The sequence below is a fragment of the Canis aureus genome, chromosome 7 (assembly GCF_053574225.1).
Source record: "Canis aureus isolate CA01 chromosome 7, VMU_Caureus_v.1.0, whole genome shotgun sequence".
Lineage (NCBI taxonomy): Eukaryota > Metazoa > Chordata > Mammalia > Carnivora > Canidae > Canis > Canis aureus.
The window spans coordinates 59,372,999-59,392,934 of record NC_135617.1 but is presented as its reverse complement, the minus strand read 5'-3'; the positions used below and the strand labels follow the sequence as shown (position 1 = coordinate 59,392,934).

The following is a 19,936-nucleotide window of genomic DNA, read 5'->3' as shown; positions in this document are numbered from 1 at the left end:
GAATAACTGAAGATCCTGCTATATAATGGACCAACGATCATACTACCAACTATCTTATTTAAAGTATCATCACCAAATAATTTTGCTGAATTACGGATCCTCTTACCTAGATACCTGAAATATTAAATTTTCTCATGCATACAAAATAAGAGGACAATGACTGTCCACAAACAGAAGTTTGGGAATCAGTGAAAGTTAGAGTAGAAAACTTTTGTGGGGCAGGGTCCTTCCCTGACCCACCAGTTGGAAACTTATAATTGAAGTCCATTGGCAATGGACTACATCTTTCATTCTTTCCTTTCAACCTAAAGCTTCCAACTTCTTGAAAGTCATTCCTGGAAAAGCTTTTGGCAGTCGCTTTTGCAACCCACAATTTCTGTGGCTTTTCATCTTTTCACCATATACTCTTTTGGCATCTAAGCCTCACTGCCCATATGTGGTCAGTAAGGCCACCACCACCGGAAGTAAAACAGTCCTCAGCATGGGCCTGTTTGCCCACACAAGGGCAGAATCACGGGGCAGAAAAGGAATCTAGCATTTACGGATCTCAAGATATTGTGAAACTATAAAGTTACTCATCTTATACCTGTGAAAATGGATATAGAAACATTAAGGGATTCTCTGAAGGCTCTGAAGACAGCCAATCAGTGGGTTTGGGTCTTTATCCTACACTCAGAGGTCAGACTGAGACTCCTTTTCTAATTCTTGGAAGGGCATTGTTAGTAAACTGGCCTTCATCTTTACTTTTAATTATATTAAGGATAATAATGATTTTAAAAGAAAGTGTTCTTAGCATTTTTTTGGAGCATGTTTTATATTTTAGCACTGTGCTAGGAGTTTTCAAATGTTATTACTAAATATTTACTAAAAATTGCTAATTTCTACAAGTGACTGAACTGCAGCTCAGTCAAGTCATCAGACTCAAAGCTCTCGAAAAGCCATCAAAGACAGCAGAAATGTTAAATAAGGATTTATATCAAACAGTATCAGTGAAATTTTTGATTTATTTAAGATAATGTTTTTATTTTTATTTACTTATTTAGGATGCTAATAATGGTAGTACCTTCTAGGTTGTCATAATAATTAAATGATACACATGTAAAACCCTTAGAGATTTTTTAAAAACGGACCCTATATGCATGTATGTATGTGTTTATGCACATTTATGCACAAATAAGTTAAAACTATTTAAAAGATTACGTGTGTGTGTGTACATTTTTTCTCCTTTCAATAAAAGTGTCAACCTAATGCAAATCTGGTGCTCACATCTCTGGTGCTGGTTTTCTAACAACAGCAGCCCTACCTGTAATGCTTCTGTGAAAGGCATGTCAGCACCATGACTGAATAAACCATGCAAATATGACTGACACACTCCTGAGACACCTTTCACCTTGACGGAATATGGGGAGTTCCAAATAAATTTTTAGGAGTATAAATGAAACTGCCGGAGTCTTTTGGATTACATACCTCCAGGCTTGGTGGGACCAAAGCCAAGCAGTCTAGAAGTTCTTTGCTTAAAATAGTGTGTGAACTGTGATACTGAGATCTATACAATCTTGAGTTGTTTTAAATGCTTCCACACTATGGCAAGCACAATCATGAAATTTAAAAATGGTCCTCGACCACCATACAGAAGAGCAGTTCTTTGCAAAGATTAAATGAGATATTTGAGGGTTTGAAACCTACTTTAAAAACTGTATCAATCATGTTATGCTCTATTAACACACAACTGACTTCCTCATTAGCAAATCCACTCTACATATTAAGGCTACCCTCAGTAATAGCTGGTAGCCTGCAACGTCAAGGTAAAGGACATGTTACCTGACCAATGAAGTCCTAGACAATTAGTTCAGAATGATGCCTCCTTTGGTCAAACACTCTTAAAAATTAGTTCTTTAGGATCTCTCTTTAGAAATATGAAACCCCTCAAAATCATTACTACAAATAACACACATTTTAAATAACTACCAAGCCACCTACTTTTCTCCAGAAAACACCATAAACCTCATAAATTAGTAAGACTGTGTAAAGCCTACAAAGTCTTTTTGTGATGAGGTTTACTTGTTTTGTTTGAGACTCTATTTCCCCTTTTCTGAGAAATGAAAAGTCCCCACAGCAGATTCAGTTCAAGGTACAGACTTATTTGAACAACAACAACAAAAAAAAAAAAATGAAGAAGAAGGCTTGTAACAGAAATGGATGCCAAAGAACACTTCTTTGTCACTTTGGTTTTGACCTGGCATAGTGTTTCAGATGGTATTCATTTGGAATAGAGAGATCGATGACATAGCATGTCCAATCCTCCTCTCTAAGTGGCTTTACTAGAAGTGGGTAAGGGCCAACAAACAGAAATTCATCTGTCCATAGGCAACCAAAAGCATACCAACTCATCTTGGAGTAATTTAACCAATGGGATGATTTAGAGGACACCGCAGTGGCACCATTTTTGGAAGGTTAAAGCTTAGCAGAAGGAACATAAATCAAAGGTGACTGGCAGGTAAGGGATATACACAGCCGTCAGCCAAACCACGTGCACACTGGCAGAGATTCAATAAGATCATTTATAAAATTTTTAAGGCAGGAGTACACAAAAGGGGGTCTGGTGCTAACTAAATCCACAGATAGCTTACATGCCACTGAAATAAACACTTCCAGATGCGGGTGTACAAAAACCTTTCACAGAAAGAAATGTTTTCTTTCATAAATCTGAAGGAGGGGCTCTTAGCGAGGAAGGGCAGAAAGTCTGAAATTGAGACTGAGCTTCTTAGAGATTGGAAGAGCTCGCTGAGGTGGAGCAGTTGTGCGGGCCATGCTGAGCGGCACACGGCGGGTCTCCGCGGAGAAGCTCCCCTGCCATCGGGGAGAGAGGATTTCTGTGAAACTGAGGAACGTGTGCTAAAGGAAGGCGCATCACTCCATCAGCCCTCAGACGTCTGGCGTTGAGTCTCTGTTGCTCTCATTCCTTATAATCTCTGTTTTGGGGGTGTGCGTGGTGGTAGAGATGATGGATGGGTTCACACAGGGATGAAAACCCCTCGTCAAAGTTTAGAAAAATGCTGCTTTGCAACTTACACTAGCACAGAGCTATTGCAGGCATGGCTTTAATGACAAAAAAATTTTTGAAATCTGGTTATAGTCATCTTTCAGGAATGCATGACCAAATTCATTAAGGGCTTAGAAAGTCAATTTGTTCATCAAAACGGCATAATAATATGGACTTCCTGGATACACACACACACACACACACACACACACACACACACCTCCCAGAAGTTCAGATGGAAAGCAAGAATATCTTTTTTATTTTTTTAATATCAGGTGATCCATATTGAGCTCCCCCACCCACCCTCCAGAAAGCTCCTTGAAATTAGTTTCTTTGTTGAATCTTTAAACTTCATGCAAAATTTTTGTAAGCATCTGAGCACTTATTTTTGAGAATATTTTTGTTGGTTTTATGCATTGACAAGTTATAAACATGTCATCTTTTATTCTTCCTTCATTCAGGATATTGTTCTACTTATTCTTCACACCAAATATCTCTTGAATAGATTCTGTCTTCTCTGTTGTTAATGTCACTGCTTAGCAGAGGCTTCTCTGGCTTCTTGCTTACAATACTGCAGGGCCACCTATTTGGCATCTGTGCCTATTCTATCCTCGAGCCCCAGTCCCTCCTCTACATCATTGTCTGAATTATTTTTCTACAATATGGATCTGTTCATATCAACTCCTTGCTCAAAGACTCTCAAATAGCCCCTGGGTGATGCTATTAGTTCTTATAAAGAAATTTTCCAAACAAAATCTTCCTGAGGACCCAATGTATATCAGAGATAAAAATTCATCTGTATTATTTGGAGAACATGCTTTATGACTTGCACAATGCTTGCACAATAATCTGGGTTTTCTGCAGAGCACAGTTAGATAAGTGTTGGCCTACATCACAAAGTCCAGGTAAGCTGGCTTGGAATTCAAAGTCCTCAAACTGTCATCACCCCACCTTTGAGGCTTCATCTCCCCTCAAGACACTCCAGACTCGGTTCCTCAACTCTGTCTAAACAGTCATACTGCTTTCATATACCTATCCTCCCACGCTCCATTTTATCCCTGCTTTTTTTTTTCTACCAGAATTATCTTTTCAAAATTCTTACTCATCTCCCTTAGCTCTGTTTCATAAACTCCATTCAATTGTTTACGGCCCTCCAAAGCTTCCCTGGCTTCCTCAGGCAGCCCGTGCCCTCCTCTGTACCTGAAGCACTTTGTCCAAACTTCGGTTGCAATGCCAGTCACACGCACATCTTCGCTGTGCTGGAACCCCCCATTATCTCCATATTCCATATACCCACTTCAACATATTTCTAAGATAACACTTGGGAAATGTTTATTGAATTAATAAATGGAGATCTCAGAGCTGTAGGGGTCTGAGGACATGTAGGGATGTCAACACTGGTCCTTCTACTTCCCAATGGTGAGTGGTTCAAATGTACAAATATGGATTTGGCCAAATGGACTGTTTTTTCTTTTAAGTCCAACCTCAGAAGGCAAGTGCTGTCCTTTGTAGGTGAAGTATGCTTTCACCCTATCAGGAAGGCACATGCTCTGAAATGGTTTTCCAGCAGTGGTGGGTGACAGATGAACTCGTAGTAGTACACAGTTTTGTCTTACCACCTTATTCACTTTTTTAAAACTTTAACTGTTGGTGAACTGGTTTTGTGAGTGAAAGATATTGCTGGCCTTCAAAAACTGAAGGTAGTTTGCCCACATAAAGATCAACCCCTATTACTGCCGTCTTCAGACAGTGATTCAGAGAAAAGCACAGTGTAGAGCCCATACTACTTTTCCCTTTCCCATTCCCCATTCCCCCTTTGCCCTTCCCCTTCTCTCTCTCTCTCTATCTCTCTCTCTCTCTCCTCCTTTAAAACATTTGCTTGGATGAGATGTGCTTTTCAACTTTACCCTACTTACTTATTAGGCTCTTACCTAATTAGTCTAGAATATGGGAATAGGTGTTTTAGGTTAGATCAGGAATGAAGAATGAAATCAGAGCCAGAAATGTAGTTTCTAACTTCTCTACTGGAAACTATAAAATCTGCACAAGTGTTTGAATTGGAATTGACAGGAACCTGTAGGCCAGGCTGTGAACTTCTGGAGCCAGAGAGTCAACTTAGATACTCTCACCCTGGTATTTCCATCAGGGGCACAGCTGCCCAACTGTCACCTTGAATGCACTTGGGCAAATTCAGAGCCTGACACTGGGCTCTGCCCTCATGACCCCAGCCAGCTAGTCAGCCCAAATATTTCCAGATCTGGAGAGCCTATTCCACATTTTGGGTAGATGCCCAGAACTGCAAGTGCACTCCAATCAGGTGGGAGAGCCTATCCAGGTGCCAGGGCAAGAGTTAACATCTGACTGACATATGGGCCATGAATTTTCTCTTCTCACAGCTTGGGGTCATGCACAGGCAGTGTGTGGGGGTGGAATATTTGATCTGCGCATACATAGCCTAGGGGATTTGGTTTAAATCAAATCATAATTAAAACACCAGTCAGGAAAACAAGGCATAATTATTTTTTTCCTGCATATTTTTCCTACCGTGGATATAGCCTTAAATACACGTTGGGTATAAGAAAAGCTAGGTATCAGTTTCATTTGGGGAAGGTGTAAATTTTCCACTTAAAACAATCCACTTATTATGCTGTGGGATTAACTCTGCAACTACATCAGTAAATTAAGTGACAGTTCAGTGATTATATTTGTGAGACTAAAGTATGTAACACTATTTTAGAAATCATCAAAAAGTAAATCATCTCCGGTTCAATGGGCTCTCATCATGGCTGTGCAAGGGGATTTTTGCCACACTATCAATAAAACAGTACACAAATGTCTCACTGAAACAAAACATGCTTATGAATCTTAGATGTTTCTGGAAGTGGTAAATAAACTGTATTTTAATAAAACCAATGTGCTCTTTTCTAATATTCACCTAGTCAGACAGAAAATATTAACTGAAAATTTAAATAGCATTTCTGCTAGGTGAACATGAACAACATAATTTGCTGAAGCTGTATGCCTAACTCAATATATATAATCTTCTTGTTTATTCAGATTTAAAAGAAGATTCTTGCCATTTTTAGAGTATAATTTTTAAGTTTAGAAATATTTCAGCTGAGGTTAGTTCCTCCCAACTAATCCTTTTGCTGTTTTCATGAATTTATGAGTTAAAAGAATCCTGTGATTTTTTTTTTTTTTTTTAAGAAAGAATAATTTCCTTTTGGGAGTCACTCTAAATATTTTCCCACTCTCTCTCCATTCCCTCAGAAGACTGCAAAAACCTAGCAACTACAATAATACAGTCAAATCTCAAGATCTGGTCTTTTTAGAATATTCAGCTCAAAAAGTTTCTCTGTGTTGTCAATTGTTCCTCTTTTGCGTTCATGTTTGAATTCTTCCTCTATTATCCAAGACACAGCCTGCTTTTACAATAAATAGAGATGCATTAGCTTCTTGAACTGCTTCAAATTTTAAAAGTCTTTGAAGTACACAAACTTGGAGAAAACACACAGGGCTGGTTAAGGCTCGTACCTTTCATTTCTACTTTGAACATGCACCCTGTTAGAGAATACTGATTTTCTCCTTTTCAAGCTGTGTTCCTGAAAACTCTAGGATTATTCAAGAATTTCCAGGGGCCTCATGGTGTTTGATTTGAATGTCCATTTATGATCTCTCTGTTCCACTTAAAATACAGGTTCTGTAGTCTCATGTTTTATATTTGAACTTCTTGTAAATGTTCTGTTGAGTAGCAAGTTATGTCTTAGAGTTTGGGCTTGTTTTATTTTTTGATATTTAAAGAAGACCAGATAAATATTCTACATACAACCATTCAAGTTTGAGTACATCATCTTAGGATCCATACCACATGCAGAACCAAATTTGAGGTCCTTACTGCTGACATAGAAATGAAGGCAGAAAAAAGCAAAATGTGTAAGAATAATAACTGTTTACTGTAGAGACAAGCTGGTTGTTAATGACAGCAGATTTTTCAAATTAGAACTGGATAAGTTCTTATCAAAAAATTCGCCAGCTGCCCCAATTAAAGGTATTGCTGTAGATAAAGGAGTTCAAATGAGAGAAGATCTTGCTTTCCTTCTCTCCCCTATCTGTCTCATGATTTTAAAAAAATTGAATAGCTTTACAATATAATGGGACTGTGCCACCTCTATCTGGCAATACAGAATTATGGTGCTATGTTTACAACAGCAAAAATAGTTTCATCAATGAAGTTCACCAAATTTGTATTCCACAGGCAAAGCAAAATAAATTTGACCCTGAAACTTTAAATGAATATTTGAAGTCAGAGAAGGGTCATCAGGTGATTGAGATTTTCTTTATATCTTGGAATTGCTTATGTTTTAAGATACCTTAAAAAACATTTTCCAGAAATCCAGGAAGAGTTACCCTGGATTAGAAATCTCTATATTAAACCTCTTTAAACACTACCAGTTTAAAAATGTGAGCACTTGTTAGGTATTGTTAGTGAAACAACTTCTTATTTTAGAAGATTTTATTTATTTATTCTTGAGCGACACAGAGAGAGAGGCAGAGACATAGGTAGAGAGAGAAGCAGGCTCCCTGTGGGGAACCCAATGCAAGACTTGATCCTGGACACCCGGGATCATGACCTGAGCTGAAGGCAAATGCTCAACCACTGAGCCATCCAGGGGTACCTCAAAACAACTTTTAAGCAAAAAATTGTTTTTCTTTTGGGGAAAGACTATTGCAGGCCTGTGTAGAACACTAGTAAAATCAGATATATTTGTGAATCAAAACTTCTCAATGCTGGATAAATCGAAGAAAATAGAAAGTGGACACTGTGATGGATATAATATAATGGCTGTCACATGTAACTCTGTTTTTGAAACACTTTTACTTTCCTTAATAAATGAGGTTTTAAGAGTCGATCTTCTATGTATAACACACAGATTTTTGAAATATTTTATGAAGAAAACCCTTTTCCGAAGTGGAACATCTTTTAATACCTCTTGGAACACTTGTTTTCTACACATTATAGCTTAGAAAATATGATCTCATGTTTTCATGGCAAGACCACTTAAAGAGTTAAGAACAGAGACCATTCTACAAGGAAGAAGTTTAATGAGTAGGATTAGTGAGAATTCACTGAAGCCCATCATCCCAAGGAACCACAAAATATTCCTGTCCACAGATAGAGCTCTGGTACTTGCTATGTAACTTTAACCTAGTTCACTTAACTTTTCTCTAAATCTCAGTATTGCTCTCTAGAAAGTGGAGATAATTAACATTCATCTTGCTGTGTTATGAGGATAAATATCATAATGCAAGTGAAAAGTTTCTTCTAAAATAGTACATAAATTATCATTTGATCAACTAATGCTCATCTTAGATTCTAATGAGTTACTCTGCCAAACTCTTCCAACTTCTATAGGAATGAAGAAATTCCTATATTTCAAACATTCTCTCCCCAATCCTACACTGAACATTGTGTTAGTTGATCCATATAAAATTTCAGATATTCAACTGCTTTTCAGTTAGAGAAACTGCGATTTCATATAATTTGACATACTGAATTTTGTCACTGGAATCCCTTCAACCTATTTCAAAATTAAAAACAACTACAATGGAATATTACTTAGCCATTAGAAACGACAAATACCCACCATTTGCTTCAATGTGGATGGAACTGGAGGGTATTATGCTGAGTGAAATAAGTCAATCGGAGAAGGACAAACATTATATGGTCTCACTCATTTGGGGAATATAAAAAATAGTGAAAGGGAATAAAGGGGAAAGGAGAAAAAATAAGTGGGAAATATCAGAAAGGGAGACAGAACATGAAAGACTCCTAACTCTGGGAAACGAACTAGGGGTGGTGGAAGCGGAGGGGGGCGGGGGGTGCGGGTAACTGGGTGACGGGCAGTGAAGGGGGCACTTGACGGGATGAGCACTGGGTGTTATTCTATATGTCGACAAATTGAACACCAATAAAAAATAAATTTATAAAAAAAAACAACTACATTAAAAGTTTCACAGTTTTTTTTTCTAGAAAACACTCACTTTCAGGTTATTATATAAATATATAAATTATATAAATATGACATATGTTAATTTATTTCTGAGAATCAGTAGCCCACAACTATAAAAAGGTAAGTGACTCCAATCTATACGTATAGATTTAATATTTCTAAAAAAATTTATTGGGAAGATTTTTGCTTCCAGTCAAAACACATATTTAAGAATTCATACCCAATTTATACTTGTTATTTATATTTGAAAATTATTCTAATGTTTTGCGACATTTTATTTTCCAGGTTGAACAAATAAAATGCTGACAAACCGGGATCCCTGGGTGGCGCAGTGGTTTAGCGCTGCGATCACCCAGGGCGCGATCCTGGAGACCCTGGATCGAATCCCACGTCCGGCTCCCGGTGCATGGAGCCTGCTTCTCCCTCTGCCTATGTCTCTGCCTCTCTCTCTCTCTCCCCCTGTGACTATCATAAATAAATAAAAATTAAAAAAAAATGCTGACAAACCTAATATAATCATGACGTAAGAATTATTCATGAACATGAAAGTAAGTCTAGATCAAAATAGTCAAAGCAATCTGCTACGCCACTTTTATTTTTAAAAGCTTAATGTGAGGAATTCTTAGAGGAAATTTCACATTTTCAATACCTATGTATCTATTTCCAACATTCCTTAAGAACTAATGATATGAGAACATCCTTAGCAATCCTTAGCATCCATAATAGATAACCTCACATCAAAGTAAATGGCCAGAATGGAAGAGCAGTAAAGTGAGAGTGGAAAGGCTGGATTCCAGCCCTGTCACTCACTCACAAGGTGCCTTTGAGTACATACACTGTGAAGTTTCTCTGAGGCTTTCTATGTCTCAGCCAGCTTTAAAATACTGTGATTCTGTCTGAGAATTTAAGACAGCTGAATGGATAATGAAGCACAACTCACTTCTAGGGATGTACTGAAGGTGTTACTTAAGTTAATGACCATGCTTACATAAGCAATTTTATTGTCTCTCTCTTCCAGTCCAATAGAAAATCACCTGATAACATGCAAGCTCAGGTGGGTTAACATATTTTTTCTACAGTGAATATTACTTAGGAGAAGCTAAAATAGATTTAGGCATTACACATTGGATTATGTCATCTTACCCAGTGAACAGTTTCCTTTTCCTGGCTTTCAAAATTATACCCCTGATTTTATGTCAGCCATTTACAGCACTTCCCATTGAGAGCTGGGATTGAGCTTCAGAGTAGGTAACCATGGGCACCACCCACTCCTTGTAAACAGCAAGGATCTAGATAAAACACATGTCTGACCTTCTTCTGTATGATAAATAATCAATACACTGGGTTACTTTTTGGAGTATTTTCCATGAAACACATTTCATTCACCAAAATGTTAAATGCTTTTTACTTCACTTCTAAACATGCACAAGTAAATTCTAAGAATATTTTTAAAAAAACCATTACCAAAGGCACTTGAATTTTCAGGTTGAGAGAAGAAAATACTCTTCAAATAAATACCAATTAATTTTCTAATAGGATAATTCATTTAGAGCTTTTGCTCTATTATTGTGGGGCCCTGTTACCCTTCTTAAAGTAAGTTTTATTTACTCTTTTCTATTCTATATTTTCTTAATTTCTAACATACCAGCACTACTTTCAGTAAATGAAAAAAATTACTAAAGTGAAGAAATCAGTAAAATGAAAAATATTTAAACATTGAGGAAATAATTTATTTAAAAAATTATCACTACCTTTGATATACTCATCAGTCTCTGAAATTTTTCAATAACTTACACAAAGATATAAACCTGTATACATTGAATCTGATGAAGCTTTATAAATTTGAGGCCATGTCATTTTTTTCTTTAGATTTCTGTTTCATTGGGAGCTAGTAGGCAATATTTAGCTAGTATGTAAAAATGAAATGGCAAATAAGTATGTTCAGTTCCTGAGACCTTATTTTTAAGGTGATAATGTAATAGAAATCCAATAATGTTCTTCAACCATTACCAATCCGTAAAGTAAAAATGAACACATTTAGTTTCAGGAGCAATCATATTTAAATGGTACTTATATTTTAATGGTAAAAACCATTAGTCTGATAAGAAATCACATTATTATGCAAGTTTTAGTTTCTTCTGGGATTCCAAAGTGAAGCCTCTCTGCGTGTGTGTGTGTGTGTGTGTGTGTGTGTGTGTGTGCCTGGGTGGCTGGGTGTATATGGAGGGGGTGGTTTCTATTTCAGTCTGTTTGTATTCCTATTTGAGAGCTTTTAGAAAATATACTACTGCTACTACTATTACTACTACTTCTACGATTAGTATAATTTATTAACAACTTATCACATGTCACCCAAAACACAAATAATCCAGTTAAGAAATGGGCAGAAGACATGAGTAGACATTTTTTTCCAAAAAAGATATACAGATGGCCAACAAACACATGAAAAGATATTCAACATCACTCATCATCAGGGAAATACAAATCAAAATGACAGTGAGATACCACCTCACACCTGTTAGAATGGCTAAAATCAACATGACAGGAACAGCAGATGTTGGCAAGGATGCAGAGAAAGGGGAATCCTCTTACACTGTTGGTGGGAATGCAAGCTGGTGCAGCCACTCTGGAAAACAGTATGGAGGTTCCTCAAAAAGGTAAAAATAGAACTAACTACCCTATAACCCAGCAGTTGCACTACTTGGTATTTACCCAAAAGATACAAAAATACTGATTCCAAAGGATACACACACTCTGATATTTATAGCAGCAGCATCAACAACAGCTAAATGATGGGAAGAGCCCAAACGTCCATTGGCAGATGAGTGGATAAAGAAGATGTGTTATGTACACACACACACACACACACACACACACACACAAACACACACTGGAATAGTACTCAGCCATCAAAAAGAATGAAATCTTGCCATTTGCAACAACATGGATAGCACTAGACTGTATGATGCTAAGTGAAACAAGTCAGAGAAAAACAAATATCATATGATTTCACTGCTGTGTAGAACTTAAGAAACAAAACAGATGAACATGGGGGAAAAAGAGAGGCAAACCATAAGAGACTCTTGACTACAGAGAACCAACTGAGGGTTGCTGGAGGAGCAGTGGGTGGAGGCATGGGCTAACTGGGTGATGAATATTAGGGAGGGCTCTTGTTGGGATGAGCACTGGGTATTATATGTAACTGATGAATCACTAAATTCTACTCTTGAAAGCAAGATTACACTGTATGTTAACTAGAATTTAAATAAAAATTTGAAACAAAAACAAAAACAGCTTATCACATATCAAGCTCACAGTACTCCTTAAATTTTATCATGAAGTATGTTCTATTATTATACCAATTTTACAGATGAAACTGAGCCATAGAGAGATTAAGAAACTTCCTTAAGGCTACTTAGCTAATAGGTGGAAGAGTTGGGATCTAAACCATGGTCATTTGGCTCTAGGATCAACAGTCAATCACCACCAATATAACTTCCATAAATACCAGCTGCTCTGAGTACAAGGACAAAGTAATATGACAAGCATCAAAGTCACTCAGGACATCTGAGGATGCAAATGTACTCTAAAGTACTACTACATGGGCAGCCCGGGTGGCTCAGCGGTTTGGTGCCGCCTTCAGCCCAGGGCCTGATCCTGGAAATCTGGGATCGAGTCCCACATCGGGCTCCCTGCATGGAGCCCACTTCTCCCTCTGCCTGTGACTCTGCCTTTCTCTCTCTCTGTATCTCTCATGAATAAATAAAAACTTTAAGAAAAAAATTAAGTACTACTACAAATCACAGATTCTGAAGTGATTTTCAGAATTATAGGAAAAAGAAACAAAAGGCCAAAGGTAAGATTAGTTTTTAAAAATTTTCTTTCAGTATGCATATACAGAAAGTCAGGTTTATAGGGATGGGGCAGCAGCAAAAGTATGTTTTAGGGAGATTTTGGAGCTAGGGAGTTTTAGCCTTGGTTCCATCATTTAGTCTAATTAATAGCTTCACCTCAGAAAAATTACCTCAATCCTCTAGGTATAATACTTTCTCTGATTTTCTGCATAGGATTGAGAATAAATGAGAACACAGAAAAGAAAGAAATCACCAACTAAAACCAATATGCTAAACACAGTACTGTTCTAACTGGTTGAGTGGAGATGGAAGTTTATAAGTGTCTCTACCACATGCATATCCCTCCCAGCCAAGCAGCGGATGCTTTCGCTCTGCGCCCTTATCCTCTCTGTGCCAGCAGCTACTCTGTGCAAAGCATCACCTATGCTCTTCTTCGTCACCTCCACCTAACACAGCTTCAATCAGTCTTGTCTTCTATCATTTCAACTAATTCCCAAGGTGAAGAGCTCACAATTCTTTACGCAATGAACTGTAGTTCTGAAATTGATCAAGTTGTGATTTTGTATAACATTATGTCAAAAGTCATAATACGGTAGGAGACAGGGTGATGACTCACTAAAAGCAGAATTTTACTGGTTTATTGATTGATATTGGAATTAAATTTCTGTGTAACGTACTGTTTGTTATTTTAATTTTCAAAATCCATTCCCAATTATTGGGAATTGCTACACACGAATCAAGTTATGGATATTCTAAATTAGATATCACATCTACAAATACATCAGACAAGCACTTTAGATTTGGAATTACAAGGTACATAGACAAAATCTCTATGATTCATAAATATAAACTAGTTGCTCATGAACATTTTAGTTTATGCAGGAAATGTTATGCTGGAGGTAACCGAGCTCAGCCTTTCTGTATGAAAATTTAGGTGTTGACCTATGGTTACTATAGAGGCAAACCATTTTCCTCCTCTATTTTTTTTCTTTTAAAGATTTTGTTTATTTATTCATGAGAGACAGAGGAGAGAGGGAGGGGGGAGAGAGAGAGAGAGAGAGAGAGAGAGAGAGAGACAGGCAGAGGGAGAAGCAGGCTCCATGCAGGGAGCCCGACGTGGGACTCGATCCCAGGTCTCCAGGATCATGCCCTGGGCCGAAGGCAGCATTAAACCGCTGAGTCACCCAGGTTGCCTGTCTCCTCTCTTCTTACAAGTTGCCACTCAAAGCCTAGGTGGCAAAGAGTCCCTAGTGCAGCATGAAGTATGATCTCCAGAAGTGGGCATCAGGAAACTGGATATAAACATCCCCACCCCCATCAGAAGCACCTCCTTTTAGCAGCTGAAGGTCTGTGGAGCCAGGGCAGGATGGCCATAATGTTAGATACATAGTCTGCAAATCTCTCCCATTTTAAAGAGAATTTTTAACTAATTTAAAAGGCAGATTTATGAAAGGTACAGCACAGGGAATATAGTCAATGGTATTGTGACAGATGGTAGCTACACTTGTGGTGAGCACAGCATGATATACAGGGATGCTGAATCACCTTGTTGTATGCCTGAAACTAATGTGTGTCAATGATACTTCAAATGAAAAAGAGGGAAGATTTATGTATTGTTATGTATAGCGTGAAGCTGTGTCTAAAACAGTTAGATCATATTAATCATGATATAAGACAGAGTAGGCACATTCAGTCCTGCAGGCCGGGCAGATTATTATAGCTCTAGGTAATGAAGCAGACCTCTCAAAGTGGGTCCTTTCTGAGGAGTGATAAAAATGCGGATGCCCCTCTCTGGTGATTTTTTACCATTTGCTGTCATTCTGGCAGTGGTTAAGTGAACCTTCCAGGTCATGGTTTATGTGTTCTATTTTTCCAGATCTATTTAAATTAAGCATTTTACAATTGTACCATTAACTTAGAAGAGCATAATTGTTATATGTTTATTAGATGAAAATTAGCTTAAACTATATCTGAGCTTAGTTTCAAGTATATTTTCTGACCATGTAAAAGCAACATTACATGAATAACAGAGTACCAGTTAGACATGAAGGAATGAATACACATACAAACACATGCACACAATGTCATCAACTAAGATGGTTAAATAATCTGTCCAGTGTAGTGAAGTACAAAAAACATGGAAGAATGAAGCAGCTACTGCTTCCTCTTAAGGAAATAACAAAGACTTTATGATAGGGAGATTCCCCCTTATATTAGATACATGTTCCTTCATGTAATTTTACCTATTATTTTAGTTACCATTTTAGGTTCTTTCTCAAAAATCCAGCTTCTCCTTGCTACTCTTTAATGCCTTCTAGATTATTACTAACACTGCCTCCTTTTCCTTCTCTTTCCATTCCATTGCCTCAATCTTTTAGTTATTATTTGGCTCTTAAATATGGACTTGATATGTTTAATCCTTTGTTAGAAGATGGCTCTTTCAATTTCAGTTTTTAAATTCTTCCAATCATCTCCTATTTTTCTAAATTTCATTTCTTTTGGCTCATCACTCAAAATAGTCTCACCTATCTTGCAGAAAAAAATAAAACAAGAGATATCTGATTTCATTCTGCCTTTTCAATTGCAATAATCTAAAAATATTCATGCAGAAGTATATATTGCTTTCATTGGCAGTATTGAAATCATGTTCTCATAATAAAGAAGACAGATTTTATTTTATTTATTTATTTATTTTTTTAGAAGACAGATTTTAAATGCTAAACGCAAGTGGAAATAATAGTTACCATTAAAAAAAGCTTCTGGAGACATACATAAAAAGTTTCTGATACATGCTTGCTGTTACAATGAAATACCCATACAATTAGCTAATGAAAATAAAGAATGGAAAGAAAGTATTCCCTTTAACTAAAACACAGGGAAAAAGGAGATGATCTAATGTAGAAGAAATCATGATTTTTATCAATAGATAATAGTAAAATCCACTCCTAGGAGAAAACACTATGTTATACTTATGTATGTATGTATGTTGATGTTATATGTACATACTCTGCTTTGATATATTAAAGCAGAAGTGAATATGAAGAAACCAAACAAACAGTAAATTCTACTGTTCCTCAGTCTTAAATCCAACCTCATGTTCTGAAAATCAAACCGGTGCCTCATAAACAGTGGAAGACTTGGAGAAAGTTCTATTAACATGAATAAAGATTCTTTTTAAAAAAGGCAACAAGATGAGCACTTAATTAAAACATACACTCACACACACACACACACACACACACACTTTCTTTAGGCTGTTGAAATATAAAGTCTTTAATTCTCCATTTAAAAAAAAAACAACAAACTCTGATTATAAGCTTTAAAACCATTTGAAGATGTGAAAGACTATCTGCATTTCAGCCTACTTCAAAGCCAGTAAAGAAATCATTTCTTCTTCTTCCAACTCAAAGTATGTTTAGGAGCAGGACATCTGATAGAAGTGGTATTGCCAATCTAACCAATTTTAAAATATAAAGTGCTTCTAGCAATATTTGGATACATATAATTTGACAAAAAAGTTTTATAAACCTAAGCTTTGAAAAATAGAAAATATAAGCCCCAACAAAAAAAGCATAATTTGTAATTGAAAGAAAATAATATTTTGTAGAAAAGAATCATCCTTCCAAAAAGAGACAAAAATGACTAACTTTTATTTCCCAAGAGAATTATGCCACTTTTATACAACAAAATTACCGTCACCACAAATTGCTTTCAACAATTCCATTGCTTCTTCATTTGACCACTTGAAAATCAAAATTCTTTCAGATTATAAATATAACTTTTTATAACTCTGTTATTACGTACTGTGAATGGGGAAAGGGGGCCAATCTTGTGGCCGTAGCGTCGAACGGCCTCTCTGATGTGGCAGGGCTGGATGGCATCGCTGTGAGCCTCAACACCACAGGCCGCAGTGCTCTGCGACAGAAAAACACATAAATTGTTACTAAATCAAAAACACACAACAGAACTACAGTGTATAAAATATGAAAATAAACTTTTATAAAATGGATGTTTTTCTCCCTTTAGGATGCATGTCCCTGCTGCCATACTCTACATTTAAAAAAATATTCCATTAACAAATCAAAGATGACTTTTACATGACCCCTTCCTAGCAGACCTACCAAATGCAATTTTTATGCCCACAATATTTCACCTAGGCCTGCATGTCAAGGTACCGAAGAATATAGCCACTCGCGTGCAGATGAGAAGTGTCATGGGATTGTTGAAAGAACCACAGGAAGCTATTTTTTTTAAAAACATTTGAACATTTATTATTATAAATGTTTCTTGGGAGCTTGTTGGGCATATTTCTGAAATAACATGAGGGTCATCAATTTTAAAATGAAAAATATAAAATTGCTATATATTTATCTGTAATACTGGGGGCTGTCATAAATGATCATTTTAACTTGGTTCCTAATTTTCTAGGTGTCCTCAAGGCAAAAACAAAACAAAACCTTTCTATTTTCATTGGCTTCATGTGTAAAAGGCAGGTTTGAAAGTACAAAAAGATACAAGGAAGAGAAAGATTATTTGCAAAGAGAGTATGGATACCAGCTGAAGAAATGTGTGTTATATGATTTAAGTTCAGTTGCAGGCTCTGGTTTCCCAAATACCTGATCCAGATCTTATCAGTTACCAGTTCTGTCAAGTTATGCAATATCTCTGTGCTTTGGTTTCCTCATCTGTCAAACTGGGATAATAATTATAATTGCTTTAAACTGCAATGGATGCCAGATGCCAGTCATTAACATTAAAGAATCAAAAGAAAGAAACACTTGTTTGTGTATTACTTAAGTCACATAATAATTATTTGTTTTGCTGATAATTACTACAATTATCACTTTTATAATTCCTTGTAGGAGTATAACTAGTATGACCTCTATGGATAGTAATTTGACAAAATCTTATCAAATGAAAATGCACAATCATTTCTGACCCAATTTCACATTGAAGAACTTGTCCTACAGATATATTACACAGGTACAAAATTTTATATACCTATATATCTATCACACACATATAAACACACACTCACTGCAGAATTACTAGGATTGATGAACTAAATGTTCAACAATGAGGGAACACTAAAATAAATTATGATACATCCATTTAATGAAACTATAGCAACCACCAAGAACAACAAGGGAGTTCCATGCACACTCCCATGGAACTATCCCTAAGATGTACTGTGTGAGAAAATGCAAGGTATCCACTTGGGTGGCACTATGTTACCATTTATTTTTTTTTAAAGGCTGAACATTACATACTCATTTAAGCATAGACTATATTTTGCAAGGGTATACTAAAAATCAGTAATAGTCCTTATCTCTTGGAGGCTAAATGGGTGTCTAAAGGACAGGGACTAGAAGATACATTTTTCATTGTATATCCTTCTGTACTTTTCAAATGTATTTTCTGTACCTCATGTGTGGTTTTCTCAGAACTAGTAAAAAAAAAAATTAAAAATTCTCATTCAATGAGAGCATCAGCTAATTATCCAAGCTGAACCTGAAATAAGATATAAAATATAAAACAAAGCAGATCTTATTTTTATTATTTTAAAAAGATATGAAATAAGCAAATAGGAATTGACTCTAGAGTATCCTCAATTTCATTCCAACAACACCCTGAATAACAGAACTGCTATGCCCACAACAACATAAACTGTTATCTCAATCCTTCACTTGGCACTGATAAAAAAGTACACAGGATTTTTTTCTTTTGAGTGCTTTTTCAGTTCTTATTCCAAATGCTTTGTGTCACCTGGAATATATTAGAAGAAATGCAATTACCAGGTACCTGATGAGGGTAAAGGTCCTTTTCTGAGTCCATCTGGCCCCAAAAGATGAACATGACTAATAAAGATTCATTAATGGTTGAGGCATTCCATCATTTGTGGAAATGAATGCAAATATTTAGCTGGATCTAGAGTTGAGTTTTCTAGTGGAAACTCAAGTGGAAATAAAAAACAAAGACATCAAGAAGGTCAATATCCTGCATATTACATGTCAGGTGGAAAGTTCCTCTATGGCATCTCCTTTCTCCTTGCAGCTTGGGTTTGTTTTTCAAGTCATTCCTCCATGGCCAATCTAAGATTCTCCTCTTCCTGTCTTTCCGAAATAAATTTGGTTTTTATCAAAAGATAAAACATTTGGTCAAAAGATAGAACATTTGGTCAAAATCTCTCAGGACCTCTGGCATGATAATCAAATGGGATTTCAGAACACTGAGGGAAGCATAAGCTAGAAACTTATGGTTGAATTGTGATCTTTTCCAAAAAGATGAAGCTAACTTACATAAAAATGGAAATACTCAATGTTGTGAAAAATATTAGATTTTTCTGTTTTTTGTTAATTTCAGGTTTGTTTGCTATAATTAAGCAACTGCAAACAGCATGAAGTTGCCATATGCACTTCTACACTTTCTTGACTTGCCCATGAGTTCTTTGGAAGGGAACCCTTAAATCTGAAATGATATATTTCCAGTGTTGCTTCCATCTCAACAGACCTCTTTACATTTTTGTCAACATTCAGGCCTTCGCCAAGGTATTTTTAACCATTTAAACTCAAAATTCATACCAAGTTGAGACTTTTTAATTTCACAGTGACTCTAGCATTTTGTTAATATTCTTCAAAATTGTTTCAGAAGAATAAGCATTAAATTTATATATTTGTCTTCTAATATTTAAAAATCTTTTATGTGCTGTGAACACATTTGAAGAGTGCTAGATTCATATACCAGTTCATCTTTCCTATTTTGAGTATGCCTACACTTAATAGGATATTCTTTATTTTTAAATTTTCAAAGATGACACCTATATTTGACAACATACTGAGTCTAAAGAGTGCTGAAATCTCTGCCAAAATAGATTATTTCCTGGAATCAAGTACAGGCTGCTTGGTAAAGTTCTTTCTCATATGTCAGGTCCTTTTCCTCATGGCTGCATTCATACTCTATTCTCGTACGCTTCCACTTCATCTTACGTGTGTCCTTTCATCCAGAAGCTGATGCTGGGTACTGGAGAG

The 19,936-nt window shown here is 36.4% G+C and overlaps 1 protein-coding gene across 13 annotated transcripts in view; it reads right to left on the bottom strand.

Moving 5' to 3' along the window:
* The window catches only part of SUPT3H (SPT3 homolog, SAGA and STAGA complex component), a 603,243-nt gene that overhangs the window by 140,561 nt on the left and 442,746 nt on the right, over positions 1 to 19,936 (bottom strand). For 7 of the 13 annotated variants that reach the window (XM_077903820.1, XM_077903818.1, XM_077903819.1 and 4 more), the window contains 2 exons: positions 16,713 to 16,823; positions 11,573 to 11,680 (listed from right to left, as the gene is read on the bottom strand). In XM_077903820.1, coding sequence (XP_077759946.1) covers positions 11,588 to 11,680; positions 16,713 to 16,823 — 204 coding nt within the window. In that variant the 3' untranslated portion in view covers positions 11,573 to 11,587. Of the gene's footprint in view, positions 1 to 11,572; positions 11,681 to 16,712; positions 16,824 to 19,936 lie in introns of those variants that run through there. The other 6 variants (XR_013383461.1, XR_013383460.1, XR_013383459.1 and 3 more) reach the window with 1 other exon arrangement.